At 38.3% G+C, this 20,024-nt stretch overlaps 1 protein-coding gene across 1 annotated transcript; it reads right to left on the bottom strand.

The window, feature by feature from the left end:
* Positions 1-302: 302 nt before the first annotated feature.
* Positions 303-19,307, bottom strand: hmmr (hyaluronan-mediated motility receptor (RHAMM)). Its single transcript, XM_017474770.3, has 19 exons — positions 19,093-19,307; positions 14,901-14,996; positions 14,721-14,788; positions 14,562-14,633; positions 14,178-14,366; positions 13,945-14,031; positions 13,668-13,779; positions 13,301-13,366; positions 13,103-13,176; positions 9,606-9,676; positions 9,144-9,490; positions 8,700-8,848; positions 5,582-5,796; positions 5,379-5,495; positions 5,145-5,303; positions 2,656-3,120; positions 1,673-1,745; positions 1,316-1,492; positions 303-1,213 (listed from the first exon to the last, which is right to left on the bottom strand). The coding sequence occupies exons 1-19, from the start codon at positions 19,136-19,138 to the stop codon at positions 1,064-1,066; spliced, it is 2,733 nt and encodes a 910-aa protein (XP_017330259.2). The 5' UTR covers positions 19,139-19,307; the 3' UTR covers positions 303-1,063.
* Between the last annotated feature and the right edge of the window lie 717 nt (positions 19,308-20,024).

Genomic DNA, 20,024 nt, shown 5'->3' with positions numbered 1-20,024 from the left:
ATGTCTCAAGCACACAAGAAGCCTTGAACTACTACACATCAGTGCCCTCTGCTGGAGAACAGCACAAGAAACAACATAGCAGATAATTCAGGTTTAATGTCTTGGAAAGATTTATTAAATCCTTCACAGAGAGCAGTTAAACGGTCACTCACTTTTTTTTTTTTACTGTGGAAAAACAATGTACTAAATGCTTCTATAAATTAAGATGAATGACTTTTGTTCAGTTTCATTTGATGCATACCATTCCATAACAGTAGGAGAACAGTAATGGGAGGGGATGGGAATGACAACTACAGTGGAAATTGTTTTTAATGTATTTATTTTTTTTTTATTAGTAAATAACTGTCCTACATAGCAAAACAATTATCATATTTAAAATCATGTAAGAAAAGATTTTCAAAACCTTAAAAAAATAAAACAGTCAAGCATTAGAACAAAGAAAAGAGCAGCCAAGTAATCAAATTATGGTACATGAAATGTGCTGAACTATGTTGAGTAATTGGATTGAAAATATAAATTGGATTAACAGGACTACAAAATTAGATTGAAACCAAGTTCAAAAGGTTACTAAATGAATCAGAATTGTAGTGAAGATAATGGATGAGCACGCACAACCCAATCTTACAGCCAACTAGACCACATACATATTTTAACATATCTAGTAGTTGGGTAATCCAGGCCTAAAACAAAGAGCTGCTTAAAATATTACTCATTTTAAAATCTATATATTTATTCCCATATTAAGTCCTGCAGCACTGGTGATCCAAAACACAGAAGCAGACATAAATAAAAAAACACCCTCGGTGTCCAATAACAGAACAGTAACAAATAAGTGTAGAAGGAATTCCCCGAATGCTTGACGCAAGACATCACAGACAAAATCCACAAAGAACTGCTTATCCAGGTTCATCTTAGCAAAGTCTAGATTGTCAATACATTCTTTGAGTGAGAGAGTATACGTTAATCCTACAAACACAATGTGGGAATTGCAATGTGACTATACATCACGTATTCATATAACCGCAAATTACTTGAGATCGTAACCAATTTGTAGATCCTCGCTCTATCTAAGAGACACTGCAGGCTGCTGGTTCTCTTTTTGTTCGTGTTTGAAGGCTTTGCTGGGGTCAAACCGGCGTGGGACCTGACTGGACTTGAGCTGCTCCAGGTTCCTCTTCTGCTTCCCTACCTCTGCCCTCAGCTTAGTCACTTCCTGTGAAAACAAACAGGAAACTCATCTGTGTAGCACAGCTTAAAAGTAGCCCTCACACGGAGGGACTTGGCAAGACTAACACACAACCGAAGCAATCCTGACCTGCTTGAGCTCCAAGTTCTCCTCCTTGAGCTTGACCATGTGCTTGATTTTCTGTCGCTGGTTCTGATGGCCCAGCAGGTTGGCGTAGGCACCTGCCAGCTTATTCAGCTCAGCCTGTGTGGCCCCCTTCTCAGAGAGCAACGCGTCCCTCTCAGCTGCAAAGCCGTCCAGCTGCTCCTGGGGTCCAAAAGAAGGAAAGGAACATGAGGCATGGTAGAACGCAACAGAGAGCATCTGCACTGCCAGCATCAGCAACAAAAGTTCCACAAAAGTAGACTGACGCTTTCAAAGTAAAGAGGGTCAGAAGCTTGCAACAATATTGTCAGTGACTGAAGTAATTTCACAGTGTAGGCTCACCTGAAAGGGCTTAACTTTAGAGTAGAGCTGTTCATACAAGTTTCTCCAGTGTGCAGTCTCATCATTTGATGTGCTGTAAAAATAAATAAATAAATAAATAAATAAATAAATAAATAAATCTCAGATACAACAGCATGGTAGATATAGGAAAAGTAAAGTGACAAAAATGACAAGAGTAACAAGATTATTTTACTGAGGAAGCTAGGGTTGGTGGAATAACTTTTTTTGAAACAATTACTTGTCCTAATACTTGATACAACTCAATACATAATGCATAGAAGTATCTTCAGCACAAACATTTTACAGCAGGCTTGTCTAAACTTCATAGAAAGCCTCATAAAAAATAAATAAATTAAAAAAAAGGAGTCGTGTGTGATGAGCCATTTGTAATAATGATGCATAATTGTAAGAAATAAAAAATAGCCTAATTGTCACCATAACACTGACTTTTGTGCTAATGGTTTAATAAGTACAGCGTTTTATACCACAGCATGGTTGAATTCACGAATCCAAACACGTGCAATAATGAATAAAAATAAAATATAACCGCACGGCTCGGATCTGACAGTAGTTCCGGCTGTAACATAGATGCTATATTAATGCATTCATTATAATACATTAAATATATTCAACATAACAGCTTTTTCACAGTGACAAACCTACAGCCTCAGGAGGACTTGGCTTGCACAGTTGATACAGAACCTTTGTCCAAATCTTTCACTAAAAAGCTGCTTTGGAAGACTTCTCAGAAAATAAATGCCCTCAGGCTCAATGCTTTAGACAACATGCTGCTACTGAGTCTAGCCGTGTTGTACTGGAACAGTAAAGGCTTCTGGGAATTAAGTCCCTAAATATATTTCAGATATTGGACGTGATTCTGCTTCAATATTGCTTCATTTTAATTTAATCCAATTTAAATCAATTCCACAGAGCTAGTCCCTGGACAATACAGGGAATACTGAGGTACTGTGTTACTGCTTCACCTTTCTTGCGCCTTTTTGAGCTGTTCATTGAAGTCATGTCGCTCCTGCTCCATCTGCTGGTGAAGCTGCTCCTTCTCCTTTTCCATCTGCTCCTTCTCCTGCTCCATCTGCTGGTGGAGCTGCTCCTTCTCCTGCGCCATCTGCTGGTGGAGCTGCTCCTTCTCCTGCGCCATCTGCTGGTGGAGCTGCTCCTTCTCCTGCGCCATCTGCTGGTGGAGCTGCTCCTTCTCCTGCGCCATCTGCTGGTGGAGCTGCTCCTTCTCCTGCTCCAGCACCTCCACCTGCTCTTGTAGGATCCGGGCCTCCTGAACCCTGCCTTCCGCAGACTCCCTCCTACACTGCCGGGTCTGCTCCAGCTGAGCCAGGGCCTGTCGTTTCTCCTCTTGCTCCTGTCCTACTTCCTCCCTGGCCTGCCTTAAATCCATCTCACACTGGGCCAGCTTAGTCTGGACCTCCAATAACATCCTAAACACAAACACATTTAAGAACAATACTTTATTATTAAGAACATTTGATGCAACTATATATTTTTTAAGAATTGCTAAATCCACATTTTCCCATATAAAACAAAAGCTTCTCATTGTCACTAGAAAAAAATAATTACTTGTTTGGTTTGTGATGTCAGTAAATCACATTCCATATACAAATTATTAGAGGATGACATGACACCCAGAACATTTAAGCTGAGGAACTGACATGTTAGTTTGGGTTGTTACACTTCCCAGTGTATAATTGTATGTTACCTCACTGCTGATTTTCAAAATACAGACTAAATTGCATTCCCACACATAGTGTTTAAAATAAATAAATAAATAAAAGTAAGTAAAAATAAATAAATAAAATAGCCTGATCAATTTAATTTCTCCAATGGTTCTCATCCATTTTGTGTCCAGCTACGACTCCTTGCTTCTTCCTAAATCATACTACAGCAACCCTCGTTTCTTCACGCAAGGGATGTGGACTGCCCTGACAATCATTTGGCTGTGTAATTTGTTACTGCTGTAAACACGTTACATTGCTACCTTTGTTGCCACTCCTAACATTAGAAAGACATGGCTGTGTTGACCAGAAATAAACAGCGCAAAAAGCTACCCATATCTGCCTAAGCAGTGCTGTGTAATGTCAAGCTTTGTCTTTAAAAAAAAAAAATTGTTGTTTTTCTGGGCTCAGCGTGCCACTTTTCCTCATAGCCACTCATTCTTTAATGAGCTTGTAATGACAATGTAAGAGGTTTTGTGAATAGTTATTCTCAGAAACATTTTTCTAAGAAAGAGCAATTAGGGGATTTGATTTTTTGTTTCCTTTTGGTTTTTGTTTTACATAAAAGGATGTGCAACAACACTTTTTTACAAAGAATTCACCACTGGCTTATGTGTTTTTAAAAATAGTTGACTAATACAGTGACGCCATTATCATACCATGAAAATTTCTAACCCTCACACCCCTAATTCCAGCTAGGTATCCAAATTAATGTACGTGATCAATAAAATCATGATTACGCCCCGAGCACCGAGCCTATTGTATATGTATCCTAACCACACTCAAAAACTCCCGAAACTTTCCACATGCATCAGAATTGGTGAAAACTTACATCCGATACAGGTTTTAGAATTAGGTGTGGCAAAATGGCTTGATAGCGCCACCTACAAAATTTCAACGAAGTAGCCCTTGCGTTACATTTCACCTACATGTAAAAAAAATTGGTAGGCATATGTAACAAAGTCTTAGAGCCTTATCCTTAACCCAAAAGGAAGTCAGACATTTTTATATTTCTCTGCAATTCTTGCTCAGATTTTGCTATTTCCAGGCCTCGTACTTTAACAAACTCCTCCTAGACATTTCATGCGATCATCATCATATTCGGTCGGTCTAATCTAAAGGCCTTGACTATGCTAAATTGTGAAGCTTTTGAGTTTTTGCAGCACGGGGTGTCTGTGGTGGTCTGACAAATTTCGATGTTTCGCCATGGAACAGGAAGTCCTTATAACTCATACATACAATGTCCAACCTGTCCCAAACTTCATATGTTAGATAACGGTCTCAGCCGGAATACGTCTATGTGCCAAAATTTAATTATAGTCATAGTGCCACCTACTGGAAACAGGAACTGACATGTTTTAAATTAACACAGACATACAATGCTCAATCTCCACCAAACTTCACGTTTGATATGAATCCTGTCCGGAATACATATTCATGCCAATATTCAGTTATAGTCACAGCACCACCTACTGCCAACAGGAAATTACATGTTTTAAATCGTGATAAACACCTAACAGATAAGTGCTAAAAAAAAAAAAAAAATTTTTTTCTAAAAAGGCAAAAGAAAACGGAATGGCGTTCCCCTGGCAAAGCAGCCCCAACATGCACAAGGGTGCAAGGACCCATTCATCGCTGCTTACAGCTTTAACTGTTCTTGTATCTTTTGACAGGATTGACTTCTGTGAAAAGGTTGTGTGCATATTAGTGCATCTGATAGTGTATCTGACCTGGCACACTCCTCCCTCTCCTTTTCCTGAGTGTGTTGTTGGTGAAGGAGTTTATTCTGCTCATCCTGCAGTTGCTGAGTGATTCTGCTCAGCTCCTCCTTTAGCTCCTGTACACGAGCCTCATCCTGCTCTCTCTGCGCACTCAGAACCTGTGTGGCACTGAAAGGAGTAAAGGATTAATAGCATGATCTGATTCAAGTCGGAGGGGTTTAATAGCTCATGCTCAGAACTTACCTCTCTAGCTCAGTGGTCATGTCGCCTATCTTTCCCAGTGAGCTGTTTTGTTCATCCTGTAGTTTCTTCACAGTCTCCTGATGAACCTCTTCTAAAGTACGCGTCTCTGCTTTGCTCCTACCAAACCAATGCCAGGATTAACCAGTGATTATCCAGTGATTATGGGAAAACAACAGCTTGCTTCCCTGTCAGCAAGATCTCACCTCTCTAGATCAGAACGGGTGCTGTTCAATTCTTCCTCCATTGAGAGTTTCTCCTGTGTCAGGAGATGGACGGCCTCCTGCAGGAACTTGTCCTGCTCCTCGAGCACGTTCACTTCCTCCAGCACCTCTTCCAGCTCCTCTTCCAACTGCTTCCTCTCTTTCTCCAGGTTATCACGCAGAGATGCCATCATGCTGGACAGGGAGTCATTACGAGCCTGAGGGCAAATTTCACATCAGAAAAATTCCGTTTCAAAACCACATTGGCAAGTTTTAAAACTTCGTTTTGGTTTAATTACTGTGCAAATAACTTCTATTTGAGGTTCATTTATAAATATGGTGTACATAGACGAGGTTAATAAAAAAAAAAAGTAAAGACCACATGGAAATTATTTGCATGATTTGGTGACTGAAATGTCAAATAATTATTTTTTTTTTTTAAATAAACAACCCAGCATAAATCCTATCTATGTGTGAAGCACTATCCAATTAAATCATGAGTGTGCTTTAAGCTGTTAAAAAAATAAGGCAAAGGTATAAGGTAATTAGTGTTGTAGAATAGGCATGCTTGGAAAAATCATAGTCAGCATTGAAGAAGATATTCAAGCACAAAAATAAGTTGCTTTGATTGCACCCTTTTTCTTTTGCATTACAGCTGTCAGTTAAAGACAGATGCAACGGCAGTAAAAGGCATTTTAATAGAAAAGGTAGGCAGACAAATCCAAAATGTAGACCGCATTCGGAAACAGGCAGAGGTCAGTTTGACACACGGGGGTATAAATATACAAACTAATCTATGGTTAAACTGAAAACAGGTTTGAGCAATAAGGACACATGATGGACACAACTAATAACAATGTGAAGACAGGACATGAATGAAATCAAAACACGTGGCGACATAAATCAACATGACAGTTCGGAAGCACGTGATGTAACGTGCGTGCCGAGTGTCTCTGCTAGCAGTGCTCAGCACAATGAGGAAATCCCTGGCAGTGACTAAATGTAATGGAAAAATAGGCAATCCCTGTAGAAGAGGGGGGTCAACACTGATAATGAGAAAATCCTAGAGGGCAGGTCGGGGGGGCTGCTCCACACAAACAGCATTAATGATTAAACAGATATTGCTTGAACTGATTTTTAAACTATAATTTGTAAAAATGTTTGGATTAATAAACAACCAGCTGAGTTTAGAAGCTGAAGTTATACGATCGTTACAAAATAAGCATGTCCATGTTGTGGTGCTCATAAACTGTCTACAGCTGAAGTGAAAGATATTTGCTGATGACTGACATGCAGGAAATATAAAAAGTTTACACACCCGTAATCAAATTGGTTTTTGTGATGTAAAAAATTAAACCATGATAAATCAGAGCTTCCCCCCCACCCCACCTTTAATGTGATGCAGCACCCAATAAAATTCAAGTGCAAAATAAGCAGAAACATTTTAGTGAAGGAAGGGGGGGGGGGGGGGGGGGGGGGGGACAAACAAAACAACAAAAAAAACAACCACATTTTTCCTTTCACTGGCTTTTCCGCTAGCCAAATTATATGAGTTTTTGGTTTGCCCACTGCTTTAACTGAGAAAGCACAACAAGTATACTTTTCAGGTTTTCAAGGGGTGAAAAATCTTAAGTGCTATGGGTAAGCAATAAATGTAATGGCAACTCTACACATGGAAGGGATTATGTGTGTTCCAAACATATTTTTGAACCAATTATTATTTATGAAATACAAAAGTAGTCCATCTTGCTAGTTGCATTAGTGCAAAATTAATGTTTAATTTAATTGTAGATCACTTTGTGTTATTTAGTTGCTGATTATGCAACAAAAATAGCCCCACAATCTGGACATAACAGATTAAGTAACAGACCAAGTCAAGAAAATTAATTTCTGACAATATGTCAGAAATAATCCTTCAACATTAAGCAGCAATTTGATATTCATTAACTGGATAGGTAACATTTCTGAATGCTTTAATGAGTACTCTAAAGCCTACTTCACACTGCACCGACAGACGCAGATGGTTGGTGTGTTAACACTGTCCGCATCCGTTGGAGTTGGTCGGCGTTTATTTTCACCAACTATTCAATCGACACTTGTCGGTCATGGATTGTCTGAGCACGAACCGTTGCCATGACGATGAGGCAAGCATCCCTGATAACACCATAGAAATGAAAGCGTGTGCTCTAGGTGCGAGGGCAGGCTAATTCGTTGTTGTGGGTAAAATGGCAGCTTTCTTGACGAATCGGAAAGAAGAGGATAAATTATGAATCGATGTGTTATTTAAATAAAACTGTTTATTTTGACCCCTGGTGAGGAGCATCTACTCTTGTGTTTTGGTTTTAATCTGGATCATCCACGAACCACATGCATTTTCTGTATTCCATTTCATGGAGTAAGAAGGAAAATCGCAACAAATGTTTATAACTTACATTGGCGTAAAAATATTGTTCTGAATGTATAAACTAATAAAAGGTCTCCTTTCTATTTGAACCGCACAGCCTCTGTCTGTGGATCTTTGCATTCTCACATCGCAACAACCTAGACTTCACGCACAACCTCCATCGTTTCACTCTTTGTCTTTTAACATTTTGATTGTGGTAAAAGGATCATCCATTTTTAAACCAGTCGGACTGTCTGGGCAGTGTGAACATGACAGCTGTGTTTCCCCAACATTCTAAATCAAAATGTCAACTTGGTGATTGTAGCTGTTGGTTAGTGTCTGTCATTGCAGTGTGAACTAGGCTTATAAGGTTCGAACTCATTTAATAACCTTTACAGAGCATGTTGTGCTTATGCTCAATTCCTAAATTAAATAAATAATTACACCAAATACAGTTCTCAAACTATGTTTTCAACATTCCCCGTGTCCATGTGGGCTTCAATTTCCATCCACCTGCCAAAAATGTGCTTGTCAGTGGATTTGTTAAGATAAATTGCTCCTAGATGTGAATGTGTGCGCAAATGTGTATGCTGCCCTGTGATGGACTGGTGTCCCATCCAGTGAGTGTTCCTGCCTTACGAACAGTGTTGCTCTGAACCCACCTCGCAACCAGGATAAAGCGGTTACTGAAAGTGAGTGAGTGAGTGAAGTGAAAGAATAACGGGAATAGTACGTTACCTTCTCTTCCTCGAACTGTTCAGCAAGAGCAGAGTGCTGCTGTTTCAGCTTGGCATGAGCTTCTTTCTCACACTTTTTGCTCTCCTCCAGTGAGCTAACCTCAGCCAGCAGCTCCTGTACTCTCTTCAGCCCTTCCTCCTGTGTCCTGGCTGCTCACACACACACACACACACACACACACACACACACACACACACACACACACACACACACACACACACACACACACACTTACTTTTGAACAGAAAACTGACAAACAGCACATGTGCAAGTGTAAATAGTTGTCATGGATGACCGACTGCTCTCAGATATTAAGGAAGTTGGATTTCATAAATTAATAGAGCGCATCATACGATCTTAAAAAAATTAAAAAAGCAGACATCATCTCCGCAATCATATTTAACAGACACTAGGGATCTACTATTAGCACATTAAATCGCTCACTTCTCTCATCCTCCATGTTCAAGCAACGCTCATTCATGTGGGCCACACGCTGGTCCAACTCCTCTTCCGTTCTTCTCAGCACATCCCTCACTCGAGCCAGCTCCTGCTCTTGCTGCTTCACTGTGCTCTGCGAGTCCTTGAGCTCCTGCGCTGCCTGTACGTTCTTCTCCTCCAGCTCTTTCAGCATAGCCCGAGAGGCCTCCAGCTCACACTTGTGATGCTCCAGCTCTCTCTGCCGCTCCTCAAGGGTGATGTGGCACGCCTGAAGCTCCTGCTCCTTCTTCTTCAGGACGCTCTGAGACTCCTGGAGCTCCGCCATGCGCTGCTCTAAATTCTGCTCCACCTCACTGCACAAGGCAAAACATAACATAGTTATTCAGTGTCTTTATAAAAAAAATAAAAATAATAAATAAATCAAAAAGAGAACGTCGTCAGAAGTGCACAGGAAGGAAAAATCCTTACCCAAGTTTCTCTTGAGAATCCGAGACACGGCGCTCCATTGCGGATTTATCCTGCAGTTTACCTTTTAGGTCCTGATAAAGAAGATTTACTTAAATTAATCTGGAGAACTAAAAGTAAATCTTTGACTAATGCCTTTACAAGATCAATCTTTATTAAAGGAATACTCCAGCACTGTTCAAACTAAAGCCCCTTTTCCATTGTAAGGTTTCTTTTTAAAGTTGTGTTCCACTCTAGGAAACACACACATACACACACACACACACACACACACACACAAACACACACACACACACACACACACACACACACACACACACACACACACACACCATTACTATAATAAGGACAAATGCATCAGTGACAGTGTCAGGTGTTCATAATAAATATATTAAACCTTATGTTGGCCTGTGATTGACTCACATATAAACCTGGGCTTGAGAGCAACAATTCAAGTTGCTGGAAATGGTAGCATGTATTCAACTACAGTCCCCTCCGAACTATTGCAACAGCAAGGCCAATTCATTTATGTTTTGCTGTAGAGTGAAGACATTTGGGTTTTAGAGCAAAAGATGAATATGAGAAGGGAGTTTAGAATTTCATCTTGGAATTGGAACATGCGACTGACAGGCACATCCTGTTGGACTGATTGTTTAAATAATAAATAGCTCTGAACATCTACTCTTGGTTTTAGCCTTCAGTTTGCTGTTAAACAGGATAAGCCAACATGAAGATCAGACAGCTGTCTAGGAGACAAAAGCAAGCCATTTTGAAGCTGAGAAAAGAGGAGGAAATCAGAGGCATTGCACAAACACTGGGTATAGACAATACAACAATTTGGACAGCTCTGAAAAAGAAAGAAACCACTGGCGTACCGAGCGAGAGACACAGAATGGGGTGGCCAAGGAAAACAGCAGCTGAAGAAAGGGGAAAAACCCAGGGTAGGGGTGATTTCTGCTCATCTAAAAATTGGGAGCACTGATACAAAACATTCTGTTTCTATGTTGTTTAACACATCTAGATGGCAATACAAGGCAATAAAAACTGAAATCCTAAACTCTTGCCTCATGTCCATCTTTTAATCTCAACCCCAAATGTCTTTGAAGTATAGCACAAAGTGAATTTTCCTTGTTGCTCCAATAGCTTCAGAAGGGACTATGTATCATATGGTAAATAAATGAAAAGTGATTAAATGGCAGAAGGCATTACTAAAGGAAACAAGTAGTCCTGTAGTCATTTAGTTAGGAAACAAGAAAACAAATAATCTGCAGATATGAGTTTGGTACTGTTATAGATATTGTATATTCATTGGATATGTTATTTATTTTACTGTTATTATTTACACTTACTTTTTTTTTTTCAGGCCAGATTTGAAAAAATGACTTTTTATTCACAAGCAAGATGAAATCTCACATCCTCTGTTTTAATTTTGTTCAAGACGAGTCGCCGCAATGATTTCACAGATACACACAAGAAAAACAAACAAACATTTGCATTGCTAATGATGGAGCAGAATGTCAGCTGCAAATTCTATTCTGTGGTTTACTTAAAAAATAAATAATAATAATAATAATGATAATAAAAATAAATGCTGAATGTGTAACTGTTCCTCTCATGGGCCAAAATGGTGGAAACGAGGTTTAATATCAACCCACAGTGTCTGTACTGTCAGTGAAATTACCACAGAGACACATTTACCTGTAGTGAGGAAAGAATGAAAGAGCATTTGACACACAGATGTTGTTCAGTTGTTGGAAGTAAGCAGCTAGGGCTGGGCGATATGTGGATATAATATTGATATAGTGACCATGATTACACAATATACTTTTCTGTCACGTCATTGGTATGGTGATTTTTAAATTTTTATTTTTTTAAACATTTTTAATAATTACAAATTAAATGGCATCGAACGGATGGCGTTGATTTAATCAAAGTGTTCTTTAGCTTAATATTCTTTGTAAGCATTAAAGAAGAGTATTGTCAAACTTAGTTTAACTTTTCATTTGTTTATTTTACTACCGTTTTGCAGACAGTTTGTTAGCTAAATTATATATAGTGCTATACATCGTGTATCGTAAAAATTTCCTCATGATGATTTGTCATATCACCCAACCCCATAAGCAACTACGCAATACAAATTCAGAACTACAGTTACTACACGAGAGAAAGTCTAACCAAAGATATTCCTTTGTAGATTTAACCAGTTTTCAAACACAGACAGAATACAGTTTTTACAAACATTTTTTTGCAAATAATAAAAGGGCATTTTACTATAAATAATCTGTCAGTAAATTTGTCACAAAAATATTTGGGCCTGTGTGTTAATCTTAAAAATGCCTTTTGCAACATGCTAATGATAGAAATCTGAGAATCTGTTCATCTGATTGTGTTGCAGAGCTGTACTTCTATTGGACTTTAATATAAAAGACATGCTGCAACAGATGAAGACAAAAAACAAGAATCGTAACAAACAGAAATTGACCGCACAGGGATGAAGAAAATATTTTATTGCTAGCATGATCACTAGCGAATTAGTTTGTGTGTTGGCAATCGTGTGTTCTGAAAACTCCATCAGCCTTTGTGTTGGTAACGCATAATCACACATTCTTCCATTTGCAAAACTTTATATTATAAGAACTGAGCTTAAATTGCAAATGCTTTTAAGGATTCTACAAGATTTCCTTTTGTTTATACATTTATTAATTGCCCCTAGACTGCCTTTATAGGGAAGTTCCCACAAATTCTCGTCTTAATGCAAGCAAAAGTGTTCATGGTAATCGCACACAAGCTACTGATGCTAGAGAACAGAAAGGGTGCGCAATATCATAAAAATATTATATATCCTGACATTTCTTTACACAGTATGTATTATGATATGTAGGTTTACTAAGAAACTTCCATTTCAAAATTGCATGAAAAAACATGTTTGATGACATTTAATGTTTACAAAAATTAATTTATTTTTCTATTTCTTTTATAAATATTTACTGAAAGCAAAATTTGTACAATTTATATAAATATAGATTTTTAAAAATTAAATTAATTACTTTTAAATTAAATTAATAATGTCCAGCCTGAGAGAACAGGTTATCAAGGCCCTCCAGGACTTTGCAGCCACAGGAGTTAACTCAAAATCAAGCAAACGACGCAATATTTGGAGGAGCTTCTCAAAATTACCGCAGATTTAGGTCAAGACCCATTGTGTAACATCATCACAACGTACATTCAGTCAAAGCCTTCTTCGATTCACGTGCATCGAACACGAGTAGAGTTAAAAAGGTCTTATTTACCAACAAACACCACTATGAAAGAGCGTGCAAAACAATTTCATGTAACTGCAATTTCGCCATTTCAAGTAGTTTTTTTGCATCGCAAATTTTTAAAAAGAGCCACTGCAAAAATCAAGCATTTTTGGCCGCAACAATCGCAGAAAAACACCACAAAATCCTGTATGGACTGGGCCATAAAAACACTGGTATATTCTTTTACCAAGCTAATACCTGAATCTCTTCATTTGCAGCATCAAGGTAGCTCTGCAATACCTTGGCCTCCTCCCTCAGCTCCAGTATAACAGCTGAAATGGAAGATGGTGGAAATAAGACAGAGAAGGGAAAAAACAACAAAAAAAAAACAAAAAACAAACAAACAAACAAAAAAAACATTTGTACTGTTGTACCAAAATGACAAACATCACCTACCATGCAGCTTATCTATTTCTTTCTCCAGTTCCTCATTGTGAACTTTCATCTCTTCATGAAGGCCCTCTGCAAAAAAATAATAATAATAATAATTAAAAAAAAGTAAAAAATTCATAGTAAAACTCATTTTACAGAGCAGTACTGTTGAGATTTGTTTTGTTATGAACGTATAGTGGACATGCAGAACACCATGAATTCACATTTGAGAAAAACAAAATCAAATGGCTTTCTCTGTAGCATGTGTTTACTCCCTAGGTGACTTATTTACTTGGTTTAGTTTCCCAGCACCACACAAAGGGAGAAAGAAAAGAAAAAGAAAAGGGAAAGAAAAAAAATAAATAAATAAATTAAAAAAAAATATGCTTACCAAGATCTTTGTTCCTCTCTTTAATAGCATTAAGAGTTGCTCTTGAAGCTTCAAGATCCGTCTCCAACACCTTTACTTTGCCTTCTGAGCTGATCTGCAGGAAACTCAGCTCCTGTGATTGATAAATAAATAAATAAATAAATAAATAAATAAAGCCAACACTCTAAGAGTGTTCACTTGTCTTGTGCACTTCTTACAATTACCCACAAACACACACAAACACACACAAAACAAGAATAATAATCACATAACCTGTTCAGGTGTAAATGAAACCCACCTTGTCCTTAACATCCAGCTTGTTTCTCGCTTCCATGAGCTCCATAGACAGTGAGTGGATTCTCTTCTTCGTGGTGTCTGCAGAAACCTGTGAATGTGCAAAAGTGGGAATTTAAAAAAATAATAATAAAAAAAAAAAATTAAAAAAAGGGGGTGTACAAAAGCAAATGTGCATTACTAAAACAGAACGGTTTAACCCTTCCATTAAATAAGAACACCTCAATTGAATCCAACCTTGCTCTTGAGGAACTCGTTGGTTTTCTTTAACTCAGCAAGCTGTCTTTCAAGGGAGGCCACATTAGCTGCAAGGCCTGTCTTCTCTCTCACAGCAGCCAGCAGTTTAGCCTCCAGCCTCTTAAGCTCTTCCTCCAAGGCCTGTAGCCTGCGGTCCTGTTCTCCTCTCTGCTGAACCAGCGACCGGATCTGGAAAGCAGTGTTCATCAGGACAGACAACGTTCAAAGGCATAATAACAATGCTTTGGTGTATATAAATGATGATATATATCTAGACATCAAGGGAAAACAATAATCTAATTCCATGGTTCTTAAAGTGGGGTCACTGATGTACAGTATATCCAGGGGCTCTCTGAGAAATCCATTACATCCCGTGATGCTTACCTCTTTCTCCAGCAGCTTCCGCTGTTTCATTTCAACTTGAAAGCTGCTCTTGTCCTTTTTTGCACTATCAACCTATGTGGAAACAGAACATGTATGACACGAGCAGCCAAGTTTATGATTTAAAGGATCTTAAACAAATCACAGAAGGTGCTCACTCACCAAGCCATCAACTGACATGGTCCTGCGCACTGGAGACATGGGCACATCTTTGGAAGCGGGTGGTCCGACTAAACCGGGGAGAGACAAATGTATCAGGAGGTTAGATCACAGCACAGGCAGGAACATTGTTAAAATGTGAAGAAAAAGCATCAGTTTTGAACACAGTGGCCACTCTCTTACGTTTTTGTGATCTGAAGCGCTCTGCCTTCTGGAAGGAAGCGGCACCCTTCAGTTCGCCAGACTTCAGGTCGTATGTTCCTGGTGGAGGAGCACAGCCTGGCAAATACAAATAAACAGATCAGGTTAAAAAAATAAATAATAAAAATAAAACACAAAACAGAGATGGAACTTCCAAAAGCAATTATATTAAGAAGGCATTGTAATATGACCAGTCATTATGTAACTAAAGTTTCGACATAGGTGTCCTCTAAGACTGTCGTTTACACTGAAGGTCTGTGACATATACCCAGATGGTCTATGCCAGTGGTCACCAACCCTTGTATCTTCCTGAAGACTTTCGTGCCAACCATACTCATCCCCACCTGACCATCTAATCATTTCCTTAAGATGTTTTTGATAAACTAAAACAGGTATGTTAGATGTTGGTTGGAGATGAAACCTACAGGAAGGTCGATCTAAAGGAAAAGAGTTGGTGATCATTTTTTCATAGCGTTTTTTTAACTTTGCAACTTTGCACCTTTACATGCTGATACAATTCTGTACACACTCGCCACAAACCTGAATATAACCTGTAACTCTGCAATTGCTTGAACACTGACACTCGCCAAGGATATACAGTTGCAATCAGAATTATTCAACCCCCATTGCAAATCAGGTTTATTGTTAAAATATTTACAGACTTTCAGCTGTTTGCAATGAACAAATCAAACAAAACCAATTGAAATAGTTCAACAATGAATGCTTCAAGTGATTTCCCCAAATTCAACTGAAAATGTAACTTATAATGATTTCTCCAGTTTCAAAATTGTTCAACCCCCTGAACAGAATCCTCACAACAGCACAAATATGCAAAACAGGTGTTGTCTTAAGCACACCTGATGCAACTAATCAAGGGCTTCATTAGTTATACCAGGTGTGCTTGAGCTGGAACACATGAAATACGTGAACTGGCTAGGGATTTGTTGAATGTACACTACCTGGACGGGGCAAAAAAAGGAAGCCATCAATAGCTGCAACCAGATTTCAGAGAAGGCAGGTTGTGAAAAACCGTCGAGTTACTGCAAAAGACCTGCAGCAAGACTTGGTGGCAACAGGCACTGAGGTTTCAGTGAGCACAGTAAGATGCATACTAAATGCAGAAGGAAGAACTCCTAGACGTACACCACTACTGACCTAGAAAGCACGAAGAAAAAGTCGGCTCAAAATCATATAAATAAATTTTATCGTGTTGTTAGTTTCATCGTGGAGCGATGAAACAAAAACGAGAACTGTTCGGCATGATATCTCAGCGGTAAGTCTGGAGGAAGAAGAATGAAGAAAGAACACTCTGTCCACAGTCAAGCATGGTGGTGGCTTGGAGATGCTCTGGGGCTGCTTTGCATCCTCTGGCACTAGAAACCTGCAGCATGTGGAAGGTAAGATGGATTCATTGAAGTATCAGGAAATCCTAGGAGTAAACATCATGCTGTCTGTGAGGAAGCTGAAGCTTGGGCGTCATTGGACCTTCCAGCAGGACAAGGATCCCAAGCATACCTCAAATTCCACCAAGGCTTGGTTGCAGAAGATGTCCTGGAAGATTCTACAGGGCCATCACAGTCACCTGACTTGAACCCCATAGAAAATCTTTGGTGGGATTTGAAGGTAATTGCAGCATGCAAACCCAAGAATATTACTGAACTGGAGGCCATTGTTTATGAGGAATGGGCTAAAATTCCTCAGGAATGCTGCATCTGAATGCAAAGCATCTCATTTGCAGCAGGTTATAACAGCTAAAGGTGCTCTACTAAGTACTAAAGATGATTGCCATGAAGGTGTTGAATAATTTTGAAACTGGAGAAGTCATTATAAGTTTCATTTTCAGTTGAATTTTGGCAAACCACTTGAAGCATTCATTGTGTTGAACTATTTCAATTGCTTTTGTTTGATTTGTGCATTGCAAACAGCTGAAAGTCTGTAAATTGTGACAAATAAAACAGATTTGCAACAGGGGTTGAATAATTGTATTGCAACTGTAGATGTGCCTATGATGTGTCTATTGTTATAAAGTTGCTGTGGGATAACATGCCATTTTCACCTCATTGTACACTGTACTTATCAGTCCACGATCAGAAATAGTCGTTATAGTGGTCACTTAATTGAAATAGGTTATAAAATTATACAAGTCACACTAATGTTTCTTCTAGGTAGAAAAAGCACTTAAATCTAACTGCAATATTAATAAAACGTTTATAAGAGTTTATTAGTGATTGTTGCAGCCAAAAATGAGTTTATGTGCATTTTTTGTGGAAAACTACTCGAATTAGCAAAATTGCAATTGCACAAAATTGTTTTGGACTGACTTCTGCAATGACGTTTGTTGATAAATGAGACATTGCAAGCTCCTCCCAACATAGCAGAGTTTGCTTTATTTCGCGGTAACTTTTGCGATCGCAAAATCCTGGATGGAATGTTCACCTTTCCACATTAATCATGTGACTACTCACCTATCCATACTGATCATGTGATTATTTGTTGACATCAAGAAGAAACAGCCCAAAAGCACCCATTTTGACTTGCCCTGTTGAAGGCCTTAATGGCTGAAACACTGAATAACTACCTTCGAATCAATAGCCAAGAGATAGTTAATACATTTTAAATGTATTAACCTCCTTTGACTGATCAAAAAAATAGCTTTGGATATTTTAACATTTTGAAAATGAGGTGGCTTCTGAGGATGAAAAATTAAAGAATAACTACCTTCCATCTCCAATGAATAAAGATGATTGCAATTATCCAATTAGCATATCACATGTCAGCAGTACAATGCATAAAATAATGCAGAAACAGGTCATGTGCATTCTGTTCTTTTTGCTAACAGGCATGAAACTTCTTGTTGGCTTCTGCCGTTGCAGCCCAACCACAATAAAGTTTACCAAGCATTCTGAGATGCTTTGCTGCTCACCACGGTTATAAAGATTATATTTGAATTACCATTGTCTTCCTGTCACCTTGAACCTGTATGACCATTTTCCTCTGCACGCCTTCATAAACAAGGTGTTTCCATTCCACAGAACTGCTGTTCACTGGATGTTTTGGGTTTTCCTACCATTGTGTGCAAACTCAAGAGACTGGTGTGTGTGTGCGAAAAACCCAGATGACCAACAGTATCTGAAATATTCAAAGCAGCCCGAAACCAACAACCATGCAGAACTCAAAGAAAAATGGTCTTTTACGATGTGCGATATGAACACATCTGTTAAAATCTCAGAAAATGTAGTTAAGTGTTTCATGACGCTTTAAAGAAAAAAGCATATTACGCAAGAGATCACTTTTCAGACAAAAAGTACAATGAAGGCTGCTGGATTTTGATGCAGAAGTAATAAGCAAGTGCAACAGTCAAAGTCTCCAGAAGAACTGTGGCTGGTTCTGCAAGATGCTCAATACAACTCACAGCTCATTTCCTTATAAAACTGCACTAATTCTACCCAAAAAACATTTTTTTAAAGCAAATGGTCGACACACCAAATATCAACTTTGTTTAATTTATTTCTGTTTACTGCACTTCATAGTATTTTTTTTCATGTAGAAACATTATTTCACTATGTTTAAAGGCATCTTTGCTGTACAGCATTTCTCTGCATGTGCCCAAGACTATTACACAGTACTGTACGTGTATGTATTTGCCTAATATTTAATTAGTTGGATTAATACCAGTATATTAGCATGCGGTTTGAAGGGGCTATTTTGGGTTGAGGTTTTTGTTGTTTGTTTACACTAGATGCAAAAAGTTGAGAAACTTGTATTAACTTCTTACTTCCAAGAAACGTCAGCTAGCTAGTACTGACTAGCGAGTTGCTATGCGAGGACAGCGAGCATATTCAAAATGACCTACTACAATAAGATAAACATCTGAATCAGTAGAGTGCTGTAGCTGGTGGTAATCGAGAGAGAATGAGAACATAGCAAGAGTCTGTTAACTTCTAGTTTACAGATAACCAAGACGAGCTGCTCGGTCGTATTAGTCACAACAATGTATGGTTGACGTTCATGGTTAGGAGACAGTGTCAATGCAAACTCAGAAAACTGCTCAGAGCAATTTCTGACACACTTCATGGGCGTCACGTTCGATATAATGTACTATCTCACTCGTATTTAAGTGAAAGCTCAATTAGGACATTGTTATGAAAGTGCTGGAAGCTGGAATCATACTTACCGACGTGTTCATTAAATCTTTTCAAAGGAGCCCTTGGAAACGACATGCTTGCTACACCAGAAGAGATAAACTATACAACCAACGCTTGTATTATTATTGTTATTATTATTATTATTATTATTATTATTATTATTAATAATAATAATAATGAAAACAGAAAATGAAAATATTTTCAGTAGCTCAAACGGCTTCAAAACCTGCCGCAGAATTTTTAAAACTCCTTCCGCAGCCAATCAAAGCAAAAAAAGACAAACTGACCAATAAGAATCTCTCAAAACGTGACGAAACTAAAGGCTGTCCAATCAGAAGGAAGATTCGCCATTTGACGTAGGCCGTCCTCCCGGAAGCCGATACAATATCTAGCACGAACTGTGATTGGAAGAAGTGGTTTTTCGAGTTAGTGTGCGCGCGCGCAGGAAATTCATACAACAGAATGTAAATAAATAATAAGCAAGTGAATATACAGAATAAAACGCATATAATTTCTAAACGAGTAATATCATAAACATGTAAAAGATCGAGTAAAACAAGCTTGACAAAACAAATTGCAAAAGAAATTTCCAAATGATAGTGTGCAAATGATATGTCTGAAGATTGTTCCGTACTATACATTTCGGTCAAATAATCAGTTTGTAATTTAATTATATGTAGCAATGCCATTTGTTTAGCTAATTTGGCTAATTTTACACTTGAGGTCATACATTTACACACACCTTGCAGAATCTGCAAAATGTTAAATTAAAGAAAATAAATAAATAAGAGGGATCATAAAAATTGCATTGTTTTTTATTTAGTACTCCCCTGAATAAGCTATTTCACACAACATAGGTTTACATATAGTCCAAAAAGACACAATAATAACTATTCACACAAATGAACCAGTATAAAATGTTTACATATGCTTGGTTCAGGGTTGGGAGGGTTACTTTAAA

This window comes from Ictalurus punctatus, chromosome 8 (genome assembly GCF_001660625.3).
Source record: "Ictalurus punctatus breed USDA103 chromosome 8, Coco_2.0, whole genome shotgun sequence".
Taxonomy (NCBI): Eukaryota; Metazoa; Chordata; class Actinopteri; order Siluriformes; family Ictaluridae; genus Ictalurus; species Ictalurus punctatus.
Note: the sequence above shows the minus strand (reverse complement) of the source record. Positions and strands in the feature narration are given on the sequence as shown.

Bases quoted from the DNA above. Each gene is read 5' to 3' on its own strand.
- hmmr (XM_017474770.3), bottom strand. From the start codon at position 19,138: ATGTCGTTTCCAAGGGCTCCTTTGAAAAGATTTAATGAACACGTCG. The intron at 14,634-14,720 runs GTGAGTGAGCAC...GTTTCCACATAG, and splicing joins CCATGTCAGTTGATGGCTTG to GTTGATAGTGCAAAAAAGGA. The intron at 1,214-1,315 runs GTCAGGATTGCT...TTGTTTTCACAG, and splicing joins AGAACTTGGAGCTCAAGCAG to GAAGTGACTAAGCTGAGGGC.